The 16,888-nt window shown below is 42.5% G+C and overlaps 1 protein-coding gene across 6 annotated transcripts in view; it reads right to left on the reverse strand.

The window, feature by feature from the left end:
* Nucleotides 1-223: 223 nt before the first annotated feature.
* PPP1R16B (protein phosphatase 1 regulatory subunit 16B) overlaps nt 224-16,888 on the reverse strand; it is a 113,652-nt gene continuing 96,987 nt past the window's right edge. For 4 of the 6 annotated variants that reach the window (XM_083508090.1, XM_083508091.1, XM_083508095.1 and 1 more), the window contains 9 exons: nt 16,448-16,504; nt 13,878-14,023; nt 10,173-10,276; nt 8,567-8,691; nt 5,603-5,728; nt 4,885-4,960; nt 4,425-4,554; nt 2,566-2,734; nt 224-1,773 (listed from right to left, as the gene is read on the reverse strand). In XM_083508090.1, coding sequence (XP_083364216.1) covers nt 1,252-1,773; nt 2,566-2,734; nt 4,425-4,554; nt 4,885-4,960; nt 5,603-5,728; nt 8,567-8,691; nt 10,173-10,276; nt 13,878-14,023; nt 16,448-16,504 — 1,455 coding nt within the window. In that variant the 3' untranslated portion in view covers nt 224-1,251. The remainder of the gene's footprint in view (nt 1,774-2,565; nt 2,735-4,424; nt 4,555-4,884; nt 4,961-5,602; nt 5,729-8,566; nt 8,692-10,172; nt 10,277-13,877; nt 14,024-16,447; nt 16,505-16,888) is intronic. The other 2 variants (XM_083508092.1, XM_083508094.1) reach the window with 1 other exon arrangement.

Raw genomic sequence — 16,888 nt, forward strand, 5'->3', positions numbered from 1 at the left:
TACTGCTGCATGTTATGGTAGAGGAGAACTCAACCCAGCAATTTTCATTGAAGGCCCTGCATCTTTCTCAATGTACAGTACTGCCTATATTTTTAAACAGCTGAGTGTTTCCAAACCTTATTTTAGTAACCCTGGTTACTAAAATAGCTGAGGAATAGCTGAGAAAAAGCCAGAAATTGTAAATATCAGAGGATGATATGAGAATCACAGCAGAACAGGAAGATTTTGCCAAAACAAAACAGGCCACAAACTTTAATGTTCAAGAGCCATTTCAAATACTCTCTTAGGCATAGTAAGCATGGGCTAACCAAAAATACAATTACAACGGTCCAAGTGACAAAAAATAATGTTTAGACAAATGGAAGAAGATCCCATCTAGCCTAATCTTTCCCCAACAGTGGTTTGGGGGGGGGATCCAAACACAGCTGCTCTCTGATGAAATATGATGAACTTAAAGTTGAATTCCAGCCATGTGTCAAATTATGCCCAAGTGAAAGGACTGCAATGGAGGTTATGTGTGAACCATTAATCCCTTTTATCTGTATCACTCCTCTAAGGAGCTCAGAATATCCCACCCATTTATAATAGGGTTGCCGCTTGCAGAGAAGACCTATCCAACTCTCTGTGTTGAGAGAGAGCACAACAGGAAATAGTGGCTCAAAAAAATTGGCAACAGGATGGCTAAGTGTCCCAACTGTGTTGTCACAGAACAGTCTACTGGTTGTTGTAGTAAAGTGCATATGTCTTCTGTGTGCAAAAACCTCACATTTGTGTAGGCAAAGTGAGTCCTTCAACAGTCCACCTACGCTGCTCGTAAAAGTGCTCGGGTTTGGATCGCATACCTTTGGTAATGGTGCACCAAGGATGTGTTGAGAGGGTTTGTTCCCAAAGTGCCATTTTTCAGGAGCATGGTGGCCCAAGAAGCTCAGAAATAGAGATGGGGTTAGCAATCACATGGATGTAATGATCTCTCTCTCTCTCTCTCTCTCTCTCTCTCTCTCTCTCTCTCGTGGACAAGAGTATGCAGTAAGGAGCTGTCCTGGATTTCTCTCTGCCACCTACACTTGCTTGATTTTGTAATGGAATTGCAAAAGCAAAGTAAGGTACTAAAAATGAGTAAGCCTGGTACAGCCTGGCCTGAGATGACTGATCCAGATTCTCCCGTTCCGCAGTGATAACAACCAAGACTCAGCAGAGGAAGCAACATGCCTACCCAGCTTAGCATCTCAGCTGGTTAGCAATGAAATTGGATCAGGAAATTCTGCAGCACCCGTGCACCTTCTCCTCCATTTCTTCCATGGGAGCTTTGAACTTTAAGAGAGGTGGATCCCCGCTCGACACTGTGTAATAAACTGAAGTCCCATTGGATGTATAGGAAGGAGTCCTGGAGCTAATCAGGTGCTCTTTCGCTTCTCCCCCGTTCTCAGCTGTGCTGCCCCCGTTGCTCCCAAAGTGTGTGCTGATGAAGGGGTGGTTGAGAAGCTTCGCCGCTGCCCGCTGCCGTTTCAGCTCCGCGAGGGTTTGGTGGCTCCTTTCTTTGTAGCCCCCCCAGATCTGATGAGAGTCAGGGACTCCGGGGGTATCATAGGGCAGTGCTTGGCCTGCCTCATTGTCCAGGGCAGAATGCATTTTCCAAACATCTCCATTAGGGATAGAGTATTGGTAAGTGGCAGAGGATAAGTTGAGCCCGTTCTGGAGGAGGGTTTCCGAGTCACACTGCGTGCTTTTGGTTACCAGCTCCGGAAGGACTGTGGGTGAATCTGCTGGAGAGTTCTGAAACAGAAAAGAAAATGAAAAAGGCTCAGCCATGACTAACCATTTATCTTTTTTTTTTAAAAAAAATATATTTTTATTAATTTTTTCAAAAAATAAAAATTAAACAAAGAACAATACATAACACTGTAAACACACTTATATACATATTTTCCCAAATGAAAACTAATAAAAATAAAAATAAAGAAAAGGAAAAATAAAAAATATATTAACAAAAAAGACAAAAGAAAAGAAAAAATACTTTTCATAACCTGGAACATTTCCGAATTCTTGCTTCAAATACTGCAATATATAAATCTTAGTTAAAATATTATAAAAGACTTCCACCGCATTCACCACACGTCTCTTAGTTGTCTTACTTGCATTTACATCTGTTCTTCAGTCATTTCCCTTCCTTAGATTCTTTCATAATTAATCAAATCTTTATGTTCTCTGTATTCTTCACAGACTAACCATTTATCATTTGACTGACGCTTACTGATTTCCATGCACCAGGGAGCTATGCATGCCTGCTATGTTAGGCTAGCCTGTGGCTTGTGAAAACATTCATAAGCCGATAAGCAGACACAGGGCAGTCTGCTTCCATTCTTTTTGTCAGGTTATCCAAAACCTTCTGGGATTGGTGGGGTGGGGGGGAGAGGGACACAACCCCATGAGATCGGCATGAGGCAATAGATGAGCACACGTTGGAGCATAGGCTATTGGGATAACAAAACTTCCACTCTACTTTGGAGCACTGGAAATACCTTCACCCCAACAGAAGGATTAGTTAGTTATTACTTTGCCCCTTACTGGATCTGTGTTCTCTTGGTTGGAGCAAGACTCCCTGATGTCACCGTTGTAGCCAGAGGTCCTCTGCTCTTCTGAAGATTCTATTTGCTGCCAGATGATGGCCTCCTTCTCATACTCCTTTCTGTAAAGGTTGGTTCGGTCAGAAAGGCTTGCCCTCCGTACCACTTTCCTGAAGAAAAAAGGACAGAGGAGAGGGATTGTGAAGAGGATAATCACTGAAATGGAGCAGCTACATTCATCGTTCTGCAGCTACATTTGCAGTGTGAACAGCCCTTCAGAATATTTCACCAAGTTGCATATAAGCATCTTCAGGCCTTGCTAATAAGAAAAGTACCCTTCACCCTTTGAACTTATTATTATTATTATTAGTAGTAGTAGTAGTAGTAGTAGTAGTAGTAGTAGTGATTAGGCCTATGGGACTTCAGAGATTGACCCGCCAGGCCTAAGCGCACCCACCTTTCCCAGCCGTGACTCAAAGTCATAGTTTTTTCCAAGGTGGGGTGAGGCAATATTTTTGATGCCCTCATCCCAAGCTATATAGAGCTTTGTACACAAGAACAAACACCTTGAATTGTGCCCGGCAGCTTATTGGCAGTGAGTGCAATCCTTTCAGCAGTACCATAACATGGTGGCGATAGCCTGTCCAGGTGAGAAGCCAAGCCACTGCATTTTGCACTAGCTGCAGCTTCTAGGCCAAGGACAGCCCCATATATAGCATATTGCAGTAATCCAACCTGGAGGTTATAAGCAAGGGATTCTGACTCCCAGTTATATTTAATAATAGCAGCAGCAAAATGACTCCCCTTACACCCTAAGTTATCCTGTTGAAATTAGGAGCCCAGGAGTGGAGTTCTGCATGGAAAGGCTGTGAGCTCCTTTAAGTTCTGTTACTCAAATTCAGAATTCTTTAATTGGCCAGAGAGTATATCTTTTACATAAGACTGCAGCTTGTGAATCTCAGGACAGTAGTAAAAAGAATTCAAAAGATCCCATGTACAAGCCTGAAATCTGTCAACTTTTGCCTTGGTTCAGCAGCAACTGAATTCACTGAAATGCTTGCATGAATTATTGTGAGTAGGCAAATATGCAAATCTGCTATAATATTTTTGCCCAGGACATGTAATTGCTCCATAATTCATAACTAAAGCATTAGCTACCATGATACTAAATGGTCAGTAGGTGGCTCTCATTCCATGCTAGCAAACTGTGCGTCTTCCCTCAATATACTGTAGGTATATAAAAAGGTTGAGAATCCTTAACCCCCTTAGTTCTCACATTCAACACAACACAATCCTATGCAGGCCTAAGAAAATCTCACTGCGTTCAAGGGGCTTAGAGCATGTATAGAACTGCATGCAACTGCATTTGATCAGATTCACTTCTTGTAACCCATGCCTCTCCCTCCCATTTTTTTTTAATCTATATTTCAAAACTAACACAGATAAAATTGTTTTTGTAAGATCTTGGTAGCAAGAACCACCTGATATATTTCTTTGCTTATGTTCTTCTGTAAAACAACACATTGTGGTAACAGTGCAATATAAAATAATAATAAGGAAAAGGTTAATTTTAGCCCCCGATAAATCACACTGTAGGATTTCTTCCTAAGATATCTCTTGTAGGAAATCAGTTTTGTCTCCACCACAAGCCCACATTCTCAGTTAAATCTTGCAGTTATGGCATGCATTTGCCATGTTGCCTTTCTTGCTGAATCTGCTTTTATTTATTGAAAGTAAGCTTACAGAAGTCAACTGTGGCCAGTTGGAAATCCCACTAAGCGGCTACAAAGCTCAGACTCGCCAAGCACTAAGGCATGGAAATATACATCTAGCCAACATGGCTTCTCTCTGCTCACTCACCCTCTGCTTCCAGTGCTGGAGGTTCTTCTGCTCAAGGAGGACTTGTGCCTCATCTGAGACTTCATGATGACATCGTGCTTATGCTTCAGCTCCAAGAGCAGAACCTTAAACTCTTCTTCTTCACAGAGGTCTAAAGGGAATAGAAACCAAACCCTTGAGCTGAGCTGCCTTGCAATGATGTAGCTAAAGACTGCATGGTAACTACAGACCCCAGCCCACACACTGCATTTTATTAGGAGTACTCCAAGCCCAGCAGCACCTAAGACTGAGAACAGAAAACATGAGCTTATTTTATTCATGTGCATAAACCAGTCTTGGGTTCAGATTCCCCCCCCCAGCAATTTGTGGGGGGTGGAGATGTAAAGAACATGCCCCCAGAAGACTGATATTCAGATGGGGAGCCAGGATATGCATTTGCCCAAGAATGGAAAGTGCAAACGGAGGCAGAATTACAGCTCACCTATTGGCATCTCATCCATGGTGGTTCGGGCGCTCAAGCTTGCGCCGTGAGACACCAACAGCTCTGCCATATGCATCTGGAATAAAGGAAAGAAAGCAAAATTCTTACTAGTCCTCCGAACACTAGGGCCATGTCTTTTACACAGATGAACTTGGCATTGCAAGAAGAGCCCTGCTGAATCAGACCAAAACTCTAGTCCAACTTTCCCCAACCTGGTGCCCTCCATATGTTTTGAACTTCATCTTCAACCTGGCCAGAGCAGATAGGAGAAGGCCTTGTCAAGAAGAGAGTTTGGATTTGATATCCCGCTTTGAGACCCAAAGGAGTCTCAAAGCGGCTAAAATTCTCCTTTCCCTTCCTCCCCTTCAACAAACACTCTGTGAGGTGAGTGGGGCTGAGAGACTTCAGGGAAGTGTGACTGGCCCAAGGTCACCCAGCAGCTGCATGTGGAGGAGCGGAGATGCGAACCCGGTTCACCAGATTACGAGTCTACTGCTCTTAACCACTACACCACACTGGCTCTCCAGTCAAGTCCTGCAGCATCTTGTCTCCCCACAGCAGGGAAGCTCACAGGTAGGATATAAGGCTCTCTTCATGGTTGCTCCCCAGCCAATGATATTGAGGTTCTATTTAGCTATCGTAGGTAAAGGTCTTTGAGGAACTACTTCTCATGAGTTGGTCTTGCCCTCTTCCGAAAGGTTTGCAACAAAACACATACGTGTCCCCAGAAGGCAGCGGCATGTAGGGGCTCCCAGCCATCCCAGTCCTTGAGGTCCAGCCTTGCTCCATGGTCCAGAAGAATCTCTGCTGCATGCAGGTAGCCATTGGCTGCAGCTATATGCAACTAGGAGAAGGAGAAGGAGAAGGAGAAGGAGAAGGAGAAGGAGAAGGAGAAGGAGAAGGAGAAGGAGAAGGAGAAGGAGAAGGCAATGCTTTTTATATTGAGTCTGAAACAACCTAGAGCCTGACCTTAAGGATTAAGTGCATCCCAAAGACCTAAGCTGTATTCTCAACTGGGCTCCTGCTCCTTGTACCAATACCTCATTCAGCTTTGCATCCATTTCAGGAATTAAGAGTTCTTAAGATTGCTGCAGCTCCCATTCCTTTCCAACTCAAAGCAAATGCTTAGCAACTGCCTCTTAATTTCTTAGTACTGAATCTGCACAGCTAGTAATAAGACTCTTTATTATCTGTAGATGTTTTGCCAAGCTCAGACAATCTGACCCTAATACAAAATCAAGACTGCCCCAAGCAAAGTATGGCAATGAGCACATAGAAAATTGCCATATATCAAGTCAGATCATCGGTCTGCCAGGTCTCTTCCAGCCTTACTTGGAGATGCTGGGAACTGAAGCTGTGCGCAAAATGTGTGCTCCACCACAATGACACAACCCTTATGGCTCTTGCTCCTAATACTGGCCCAGCCAAATAAGCATGGCTTGATATAAATTTAATACCCATGACCTTTCTATTTCATCCATAGCCCACCATTAACAGCCAGACAGAACTCCACTAAACCAATAGGGGGCTCCAAGTGAACGGAGCATTGCTATGCTAGAGAAACTCCTTGCCTTCCTTGCCAGAGCTTGATGTGCAAAACAGAATTTCGTTATCAATTTTGCTACTGAAACAACTTGTCTTAGGGCCAAAGTAGATGTAACTGGACCTCCCAACACATTTCCCCTCTGTTGGAACAGCTGTGTAGCAGTAACACCCCACCTCCCACAAACCACCACCATTTGGATCAGGGCCAAGTACTGAGGAGGAAGATTTAAAATTGTAGAGTTGCAGAACTGCAGAGTTGGAAGGCACCACGAGGGTCATCTAGTCCAACCCCCTGCAATGCAGGAATCTTCTGTCCAACGTGGGACTCAAACCCACAGCCCTGAGATTAAGAGTCTCCTGCACTACAAACTAAGCTATGTCGCCATACTGTTTTCCTGAATTAAAATGCCTCGCTGTAGTAGATATTAATATTATTAATCAATCAAACAAACAAAACAAACAAACAAACAGATCTTTACTCTTAAGATTCTGGTGAATGTTGCTGCAATTTTAAATACAATATAAAAAAATGATTTAAAACAAATTATGATCAGGGTGGGTCCAAAAATATGCATATGCATCTCAAGTGTCAAAGGCCAGGGTAAAGAGATGCATCTTCAGCATATGATGGAAATGTGCAGTGAAGGTGTCAGGCACACCTCTGTAGGGAAGGAGGGATAGTAATACTAGCAATTGTCCCATGGAATGCTAAAATTAATAAAGTGCAGCAACCTGTGCATTTGATGGGAACCAGCAATTGCAAACACCAATTTCATTTAGGACACCTGACCTGCCACATTTCAGCAGTCGGTGGTGGCTGCTCTTGACATACAAACCTACTCTTGAACATCACGGTATTTATTCCAGATTAAAAATGAATGTGGTTTTGTTCTCCTAAGCACTGATGAGTGTGAGAATCAATTTAAAGCTCACTTGCAGAATTAACTCACACTGAACACTATGCAGCCACCTGTTTTGTTACCCAAGACCACCGCAATAAGGGATGAGATCCACACACACACCCAACGCACTCTCAAACTGTTCCTATCTGGAAAAGTTCATGTGATGTTGTGTTAATCCCTGACCCCCTAACTACAGTAACAAAACCAGGTGTAGTTAGCGATCAGAATCTCCCATTTTGTGCCAGTGATGAAATGATGCTTTTTTCAGCCAGAAGGATGCCCTTGGAGCAATTTCTAAGGCGGAATGCACATACAAGTGCTGTATATTTAGTCACCACTTCTCAGGTGAACCCTCAGAGAGGTTTAGTGACGCTGTCGTGAGATAAACTCCTCATTGCACATCAAGCTGAGCTGCTTAGGAGGAAGGCTGTAAAAAGGTGGCGGGCGGGGGTGGGGGATAAATATTTCAGCAGGAGCCCAGATGTCTGACTGTGGGTCAGCCCAGAGTGTGGGGAGTATTGGGGGGGGGGGGGGAGGGTGTGTGGTCAGGACCTGCTCATACTAGGGCCAATGTACAGAAGGTTTTTTAAAAAATAAAAAAACAGCTGAGAAGAATTACAGATTTGGGAGGGAGGGAGAGTTAACTGTTCCCTCCTTGCAAAATTCCCCTGATCTAAATCCCCTCCTGCAAAGCTGCTATTTGCCCTGCTGTGGAAAATACAACCCTTCCTCTATTGCCGCAGGGCCAATCAAAACGGAAACCCTTGCAGTAATTTTAAAAACTAAAAATAGAAGCTTCGGGACATCAGAACATGGAGCTCTCATGTCTTGTATTTTAACACACACCCAGGCTTACTTACCTCACATGGTTGTTGTGAGGGGGGGAAAGGGGGGGAGAGAACTATTGAAAACCTTGAGTTCCTTGGAAAAAAGGCAAAACACAAATATAACTAAAATAAGAGCAACATAACTCTCTTATCCTGGTTTCATAATGCTGGCCATCAACCGTAATAATAAAGCTTTGATTGGGCTAATATAAAAATAATATACCACTGGAACTGAAATTCCTTTCAGCCCTCTTAAAAAGTAATTGTCTACCCTGAACATCCGTCATTTCAAGAAGATCCACAGGAAAAAAGCAATAAAGGAAATGTCAAAGATTTACAAGTCCAATTACATCCAAAGGCAGGCAGGCAGCCAGCTTCTTATAATAATTCAGTGAGAATATGGCTCACCAGCGTAGCACCTTGTGCATCGGTCCTGTTCAGATCTTGCCCTGTTGCTATCATCTCTGTAATATCATCAACCATTGCCTGTTCTGGCGCAGCTCGCGTCTCATTGATTTTCTCCTGTGTGATTCCTACAGTGAGCAAAAGGAGAGGAGTAGGAACAGCATGAGGTTCTCTTTGACTTAACGGAAAAATAGTTTGGTTAGCTTACAGGCTAACATACATGTTACAGGCAAATGGGTATAGGAGAGTGGCTTTTAAAATAAATCTGTTCCAGACTTATGAACACCTTTCTTTTTAATTTCAGGGGGAAAGCCAGATGAGAGAGGGAAGCATTTGGAGCAAAGAAACAGCTGGATGACAAAAGGTTTATAATAAAATAATAAAAATAAAATAATAATAATTTATTATTTATACCCCACCCATCTAGCTGGGTTTAAGCATACCTCCCTGATGCTTTTCTGTTTCAAACAGAGCAGTTTTTATTTTTTTAAAAAACCAGCAGCATCAGAATTAATAATGCCTTTATTTGCACATAACATGTAGCTAGCCCCTTAGACTACACACATAGAAAAAATCAGCAAATAGTAATCAAAATGATTACGGGGATGGATATACGTAAATAAATCTGCTGGACTGCAGTCACTGACTTCAGCAGCTCTGGTGTACATGTGGGGAACACCAGACCACACACATAGCTCTGCATGGGGATAGACTACTGCCTTGTTTACTTCCAGGAAGTGGTTTTCTTTTGCCCAGGACTGGGCACTAAACTGCCGGAAGAAATTAAAGTTTGGTGCAGCAGTTGTGCAGCTGAACAGAGCTACCTTAAACTTAAATATTTTCATGGATGCAAAAAGATAATTTAATGTGCTAGATCAGGGATAGGGTAACAGGTAGACTACAGCTTCCATCATTCCTAGCCACACTAGAGAGCCAGTGTGGTGTAGTGGTTAAGAGCCGTAGTCTCGTAATCAGGGGACCCGGGTTCGCGTCTCCGCTCCTCTACATGCAGCTGCTGGGTGACCTTGGGCTAGTCACCTTTCTTTGAAGTCTCTCAGCCTCACTCACCTCACAGAGTGTTTGTTGTGGGGGAGGAAGGGAAAGGAGAATGTTAGCAACTTTGAGACTCCTTAAAGAGAGTGAAAGGCGGGATATCAAATCCAAACTCTTCTTGTTGTTGTTGTTGTCTAATCCTCTTTTAAATTCTCTAAATTGGTGGCTATCAATAGTTTGACTCATGAGAACATGGCCTGGATGCTCACAAATAATACATACCCCTCCTCCACCCCCACAGTGTCACACCATGCCATGAAGGTTTGGCTTTTATATTGGCCTTAGAAGGCTGCATGCTTCTGCTGCTCAAGTGCTGCAATGCACATCTGCCCCTAATACATTTTCCAATAGCAGCATGGCTGTTCCTTTACAGGGATGAGGGAACCTGTGGCTCTGCAGATGTAGCTGGACTACAGCTCTCATCATTCTTGCTATGAGCCATGCTAGGATGGGATGCTGGATTCACCTGCACTGGACATTCAACCTCCACAGGAAGATGTCAAATAGCAACACAAGCCCACACCTGAAGCTCCAGTTTCTCATAACAGGGCCTTACCCTGGTATGCCATGCAGGTCTCAATGACGTCTAGAGTTGGTTCGTCTTCGCACAGGTCATACGGCATGTTCCCGTCTGCATTCACTGCTAGCAGGTCTGCTCCACTGCAAGAAGAAAGCCAGGCATGAGAGATATCAGCACACTTGGATCCAAGGATCTCAAGGGTAATGCAGAGCACATGTGACAGAAAATCTTGTCCCATCAAGCTTTTGAGAACTGACTGCTTTTAATGAAAGGGATGGTTTTATTGCAATTATCTGTTTGCTTTATAGGCTTAACTCTATCAATTTTAATTGTTTTTTAATTATTGGTTTTTCTCTAAGATTTTAGCTGTTCTTTTTATTTGTAAGCTGTCTTGACTCCCTGTCAGGAGGAAAGGTGGGGTATAAATAAATAGACAACAACAACTCAAACATGGTGCCCAAAACTTAACAGTGCATTACTGGAGACATATAGAGCTGTGGTGGGTTTCAGAGGTGTTTTCCCCCCAAGAGCCAAATGAAGCAAAGCAGGTGGGAGTCAGTTGAGACCTTACTTTTGTCATGGGGATCTGTATCCCCATGACTACTTTTTCCATCTGCCAGCAGGATAAGGAAAGGCATGAATGAAAATACCTTAAATTATAAACTCCCAAAGAAAACAATTCCTTCCCACTTAATACAGCAAGACACCCTGAGAGACGGTGCCTCCACCTGTCACTGTTTGGTCACAGTACTCTAATCTCTTGTCTCTCAGAAAACCAAGTGGATTAGACTCTGTAGATAAAGGGCGGGGAGCCTGTGACCTTCCAGTTGTTGTTGGATTACAACACCCTGACCATTGGCCATGTTAGCTGAGGCTGATAGGAGTTGGGAGTCGCAACACCATTGTGAGGGCCACTCCGTACCACTGCTGTAGATCAAGAACACCCTCTAGTCCATAGTTCTAGCCTGAATACAATCAGTTGATCACACAGCATAAATCCAGGCCAGTAGGGATACACCAGACCGTATAAAGCCCTTACTTCCACATTAGCTTCTCAGTCCAAATAGCATATGTCAGTAAGGAGTCACACAGACTGTGCTTTCTCTGGAATTTTATCACCACCCTACCTAAATCTATAATGCAGTTGCTACATCAGCTGCCTCTAACCTTATGGATCTTTGCTTTCTTGCAAGAGAACCAGCCCCCACCACCCTCACCCCAAACGGTGAGAACTTGTCTCCCTCTCACCCCAAAATGTAAGAGCTTGTCTCTCTCACATGCATTTTCACTGTCCCATTCCCACATTTCTCTCAGTTCATGCATTCCGTTTTGCGCAGGGCACCAAAACCGACAGGCCCACCATTCTGCTTCAACAAGTCAATTCCCGTGCCTGTAACAAAATCCTAGGGGTGTCCCAATATATTCTGAACCACATGTGGCCTCAACGTGAAAATAATATCCTAATACAGATTAAGCTTGATCTGCCTTGACATTTATATCCCTTTGAAGTGGAGACCAGGCAGTCGCTTCCATTGATATTCATGCTCATTTTTCCTCCCCATGAGAACAGAGGAAATTACAATGTAAAACACACTTGCAGGTTCTTTTTATAGAGTCCGTCTAAATCAGCAAACAAAGCACAGGATCTGACATCCTTTGTACGGCTGCTACTTCTACAGGTCTCTCTGGGTTCCATGTTGTGGCACTGAAGCCTTTTGATTCTGTATTTAAACAGACCCTTTGATCTGATAGACTTCTTACTGAATACTACTTTGATTGCAACAACCACATGCTGTGTTGTGTTCTGGAAGAAAAAATCCCAGTCCGTTGCTTCTTCTGGTACAGAGAATCAACTGGCACAGTGCAAAAACAACAGCATTCTTATTACTGAGGCGCAGGCAAAGCGGAATTTATTTATCCTACCATATTTGTATCCCTTTCTTCCTCCAGGGAGCTCTTTTTGTTTAGTCGTTTAGTCGTGTCCGACTCTTCGTGACCCCATGGACCAGAGCACGCCAGGCACTTCTGTCCTCCACTGCCTCCCGCAGTTTGATCAAACTCATGCTAGTAGCTTCAAGAACACCATCCAACCATCTCATTCTCTGTCGTCCCCTTCTCCTTGTGCCCTCCATCTTTCTCAACATCAGGGTCTTTTCCAGGGAGTCTTCTCTTCTCATGAGGTGGCCAAAGTATTGGAGCCTCAGTTTCACGATCTGTCCTTCCAGTGAGCGCTCAGGGCTGATTTCCTTCAGAATGGATAGGTTTGATCTTCTTGCAGTCCATGGGACTCTCAAGAGTCTCCTCCAGCACCATAATTCAAAAGCATCAATTCTTCGGCGATCAGCCTTCTTTATGGTCCAGGGAGCTCAGGGTACCCCCAATTTTTTATTCATAATAGCCATATAAGGTAGGCTCAGAAACTGGCAGTTATGAAGTAGCACATTAAACATGCAAGATGGCGGACATCAGACTCATGTGGTTTACTTTTCCTTCTTCCTTTTTTTTATAAAAAAAAATGAATCTCCATGGAGCATCAACACATTATACATTTACAAAGCAGAAGTGCAAATCCAATTTGTTTCCAGATCTAATTCAAGGTAAAAAGAGCCTAAACTCTTTGAGATCAGGATGTCTTAAGGACCATCTCTTCTCACAAGAATTTGCCCATGTACTGGGGCACTGAGAGAGACTTTGTCCTGTGTCCCTCTGCCCTATGAGGCACAAAGGGTTGAGATGCAGAACAGGGCCTTCTCATCAGTAGCACCCTGACTGAATAAACTGTTCTGTGAACCACATTCTGGCAACTCTTAAAGTATTCCACTCTAGCTTATATCAAGTGGTAACATGAAATGAAGTGTGGCATAAATCCAAACCTTCACTTCTGCCAAGTCTAATCTGAATAAGTCCTGAAGAACTCTAGGACTGCTTACCCATGGGGGAATACCAGGACTGTTATTCTAGAACGCAAGAACAATGGATGCTGTGTGGCTGGCTGCCCAAAATATTCATCTATCATGTCTTGTTCCTGCTACTTGCTGTAGTTTCCGGCTGGCCAAGAGTAGGCTAGTGAACTGGATCAGACAAGTCTGATTCTGATGTCCTTCACCCCCATGGACCACCTTTGACAGTTTGAGGTCTGTCTGCCTGTCAATCACCTGACATCAGGATGTCAGGTGACACATTGTTTGAAATCAAATAAGTGTTGCTGATCAGCTTGTTGACTTTTTGCAGTATGGTAGCGCTGCAGAGAGCTTGCTGGGGAGACCATGCATTAAAAAGGGACTCAAAAAGTACTTAAAGAAGGTTTTAATAAGAAAAACAAAAACTCCATTTACACTAAATATATTAACAAACAAACATGACCCAACCACCAACCCATCCCCCAGGGTTATGGGAGAGCTAGGTGCTGCTCCTTATATACTACACCCAGATGCTGACACACCTTGATCAAGTACAACTCAGCAGCACCTGCTATGTTTCACAGCTGTAAAGCTGGGTCTCGTTATCTTGCTCTGGCCCTTGCTCTGGCCCCTTAAAGACATACACATGGAGTGGAACAATGATGAACCTTTACATTTAAAGAAACCATTCAACATTAAACCATTCAACACAGCTAAGACCAATAGCAGAGGGGATGGACTGGAAACACATGACTAAGCAACAAGGACCCCAACTTTGAACAAAGGTATTCAAAATGGGTCCGTCCCAGCATAAGACAGAAAAGTAACACAGGTCACCTACTGCTGAATCAGTATCTTCACCAGGTTGATGTGTCCACATGTTGCTGCCGCATGCAGAGGAGTCCAGAGCTCATTGTCCTTTGCGTTGACATTGGCACCATGGTTCAGAAGAAGCTTAACGACCTCTTCATAGTTGTCTATGCAGCACTGTTGAGAATTAAAAGACAGCAGAGGTTTTGTTTCATTTAACAAAATCAATAACCCACTTAAACAACATAATAATCTCAGACAAGTTTACATTAAATGGTTTTTAAAAAAAAAATCATTAAAAAAGGGGGGGGGAACCACCCACAGATTTTAAAACAGCTAACATAGTAAAATTATCAAAATATAAAAACCAAATAGAGATAGTAAAATTACATGTCTGGGTAATACTGCCTAAACAAAAATGGTTTTAGCAGGCCTTGAAAACTGTACAATGAGGCACCTGTCTAATATTAACTGGCAGGGAATGCTAAGAACAGGGGCTGCCACACCGAAGGAATGATTTCTTGCAAATGCAGAACAAACATTGTAGGCTAATTCAAATTCATATTTATTAATAAGGCAACCAAATCCAGGTCTCAGCCAAACAGAAACATATGGACATAAATTATACATAAGAACCATACAGAAAGAAACTTGACCTGTACAATAAATAAAACATACATAAAAACAGAATCTTGGCACTTAAGGAAGACCACATGGCTTTGTCTAAGTTGAGCTGTGCTAAACATTACAGACCTGTCTGAACCGGACAACAGATATTTAGCTTCATCCAGTAGCAACTACTGCTAAAGATTTCTCTAAATACTTATGCCTAGGTGTTTCATACAGCTTACAGTGCAGAATATAGAGGCTGGTGTTTTCCACCCAGGGGCCACCACATACACAAAACCACTGATCTCTGGGGATTTTCTCGAATTCACCTTCCAGAAAACTAGACTTCATAGCTGTAAATGAAAATTTAGGGCGATGAAGGTGGATTTAGCTCTGATAAGTATTTCGCTTCCCCATGGTGCAGTTTTAAGGCAGGGAAAAAGCAGCGCCATCCATGTCCTGTTCTGCAAACAGATCTTGGAGCTGCAGATGTTATGGAGAGCTTGCAGAAGTGCCAGTTCCAGCAGACTGATGCACTTAACTGGGTTACATATGGGGGTGAGACGATCCTTTAAATAAACTGGTTCCAAGCTATTGAGGGCTTTATATCTTAATTGTGACACCTTGAATTCGGCCTGGCTTGTTCCTGATACTTCGGGATGGGAGTGGGGGGAGAAATTTGATTCAATTCACGTTTAAAGGCAAACTTAGTTTGCACTATGTGCGCAGCTATCCATCACACTTCTCTAAATGGTGCATTTCTCTAGTCAAGAGATGTGCACAAAAATGCATATGCATATAAATGCATAAATTCGTGAAAATAATATTTAAAAATGCATTATGTTAGGGGAAATCAATTTGCAAAAATGTGTAGTTTAGGCAAAACAGCATACAAAGATCCATACGTTAGGAGGAATTTGCACTAAAATGCTGATGAATTTTCACAAACCAGGACCAGGATATCTAATAGACTGCCTCATTCCCTACCCAACTGATCACTGTGTCGACAGGAGGAGCAACCTGCAAATACAATCCCACCAGGAGGTTCGTTGCACATAATGTTGGAATCGGGCCTTTAGTGTGGTGCCATTATGTAACAAACACCACCCTAGGAAATTCTAAATGTCAAATACCAGCAACAAAAGGATATCTGGAGTTCAGTTGTCTAGAAATTTGCCTTCCATCTGCAGTAGGGATATGACATTGTTACATGTTCACATTATCTATTAATGTTTGCATTTATCACCAAAATGGTATAAACACACAAAATGGTATTTATCACACAAAATGGTATTTGACCCTTGTATGTCCTCATTTCTGCTCATGACTAGAGGAACAAACAGTTTTTAAGCTATGTGATGACTGAACAATGAACCTGGTCAATATATGATACTGGAGTCAATAATTTTAGTGAGCTTGCTTTCTGCAAAAGCTTTCCCACCTGACTAGAAAGTCACTTTTACAGACCAAAAATGTTTTCCTTTGTCATAGGGTCAACAAAAAGGAAACATCATCATATTTATTTATTTATTTAACTTAATTTATGAATCACTTCCTATGAGACACCTCCACGTGATTTACAATACAACAAAACAGTTACATATATTAAAAAACAGTTTGCAATTACATATATAAAAACAATTTTTTGAAATAGAACAACAGTTTAAAACAACAACGGCACTTACATAAAATCAGTTAAACAAACAAACCAGAACAGATACCAACTGCCATTAAGATTTTAGAAGCTTTGCTGAAATATATATTTAAATATATATCTTTATATTTAGCTTGTTTCAGGAGCTAGTTTGCATGTCAAAGTAAACAACTACCCAGTGCCAGAAAAATAATGCTCATTTGCAGAAGAATCTGGGCTTCAGCCATGGGGCATCAATAGCTGCATTTACAAAACCTACTAAGAAAGAACGAAATTTGGATGAAGTTATCCGCCTCCAGAATCAGCTTAACAACCCTCCCTCTGTTGTTACTACCCACCTCCTCAGTGCCTAGAAAATAGGCATCCAGATGGTCTCCGGAAAACCCAGCAGCCATCTGATTTCAGAAAGTTGAGGAAATAAGGATACGACAGTGAGTCCAATCTCATTTCCCCCACATCAAAAGCCCATTCAAACACATTATCAACCTGAATGATCTGCCTTATAATGATCTATCCTAGAAGGATCTGCCAATTATCCTGCATGGTCCATCATCTTTTGGGTTGTTTTGAAGATCAGAAACATGTATGTAGCACATCCAGTTTGAGGACACTTCTGCTTATGCTGTCATCAATTTAACCTACACAGTTGGTTCAAAACACATAAAGCTGTCTTCTACTGGGTTAGCCTATAAGTCCAATATTGGCAGGGGCTTTCTGAACCAGCTGTGATCCACATCCTTGTATTAGTTTATTAAAACAGATGTGAGGATGCATGTGGG

The sequence above is a fragment of the Podarcis liolepis genome, assembly GCF_965112155.1.
Source record: "Podarcis liolepis genome assembly, chromosome: 6".
Taxonomy (NCBI): Eukaryota; Metazoa; Chordata; class Lepidosauria; order Squamata; family Lacertidae; genus Podarcis; species Podarcis liolepis.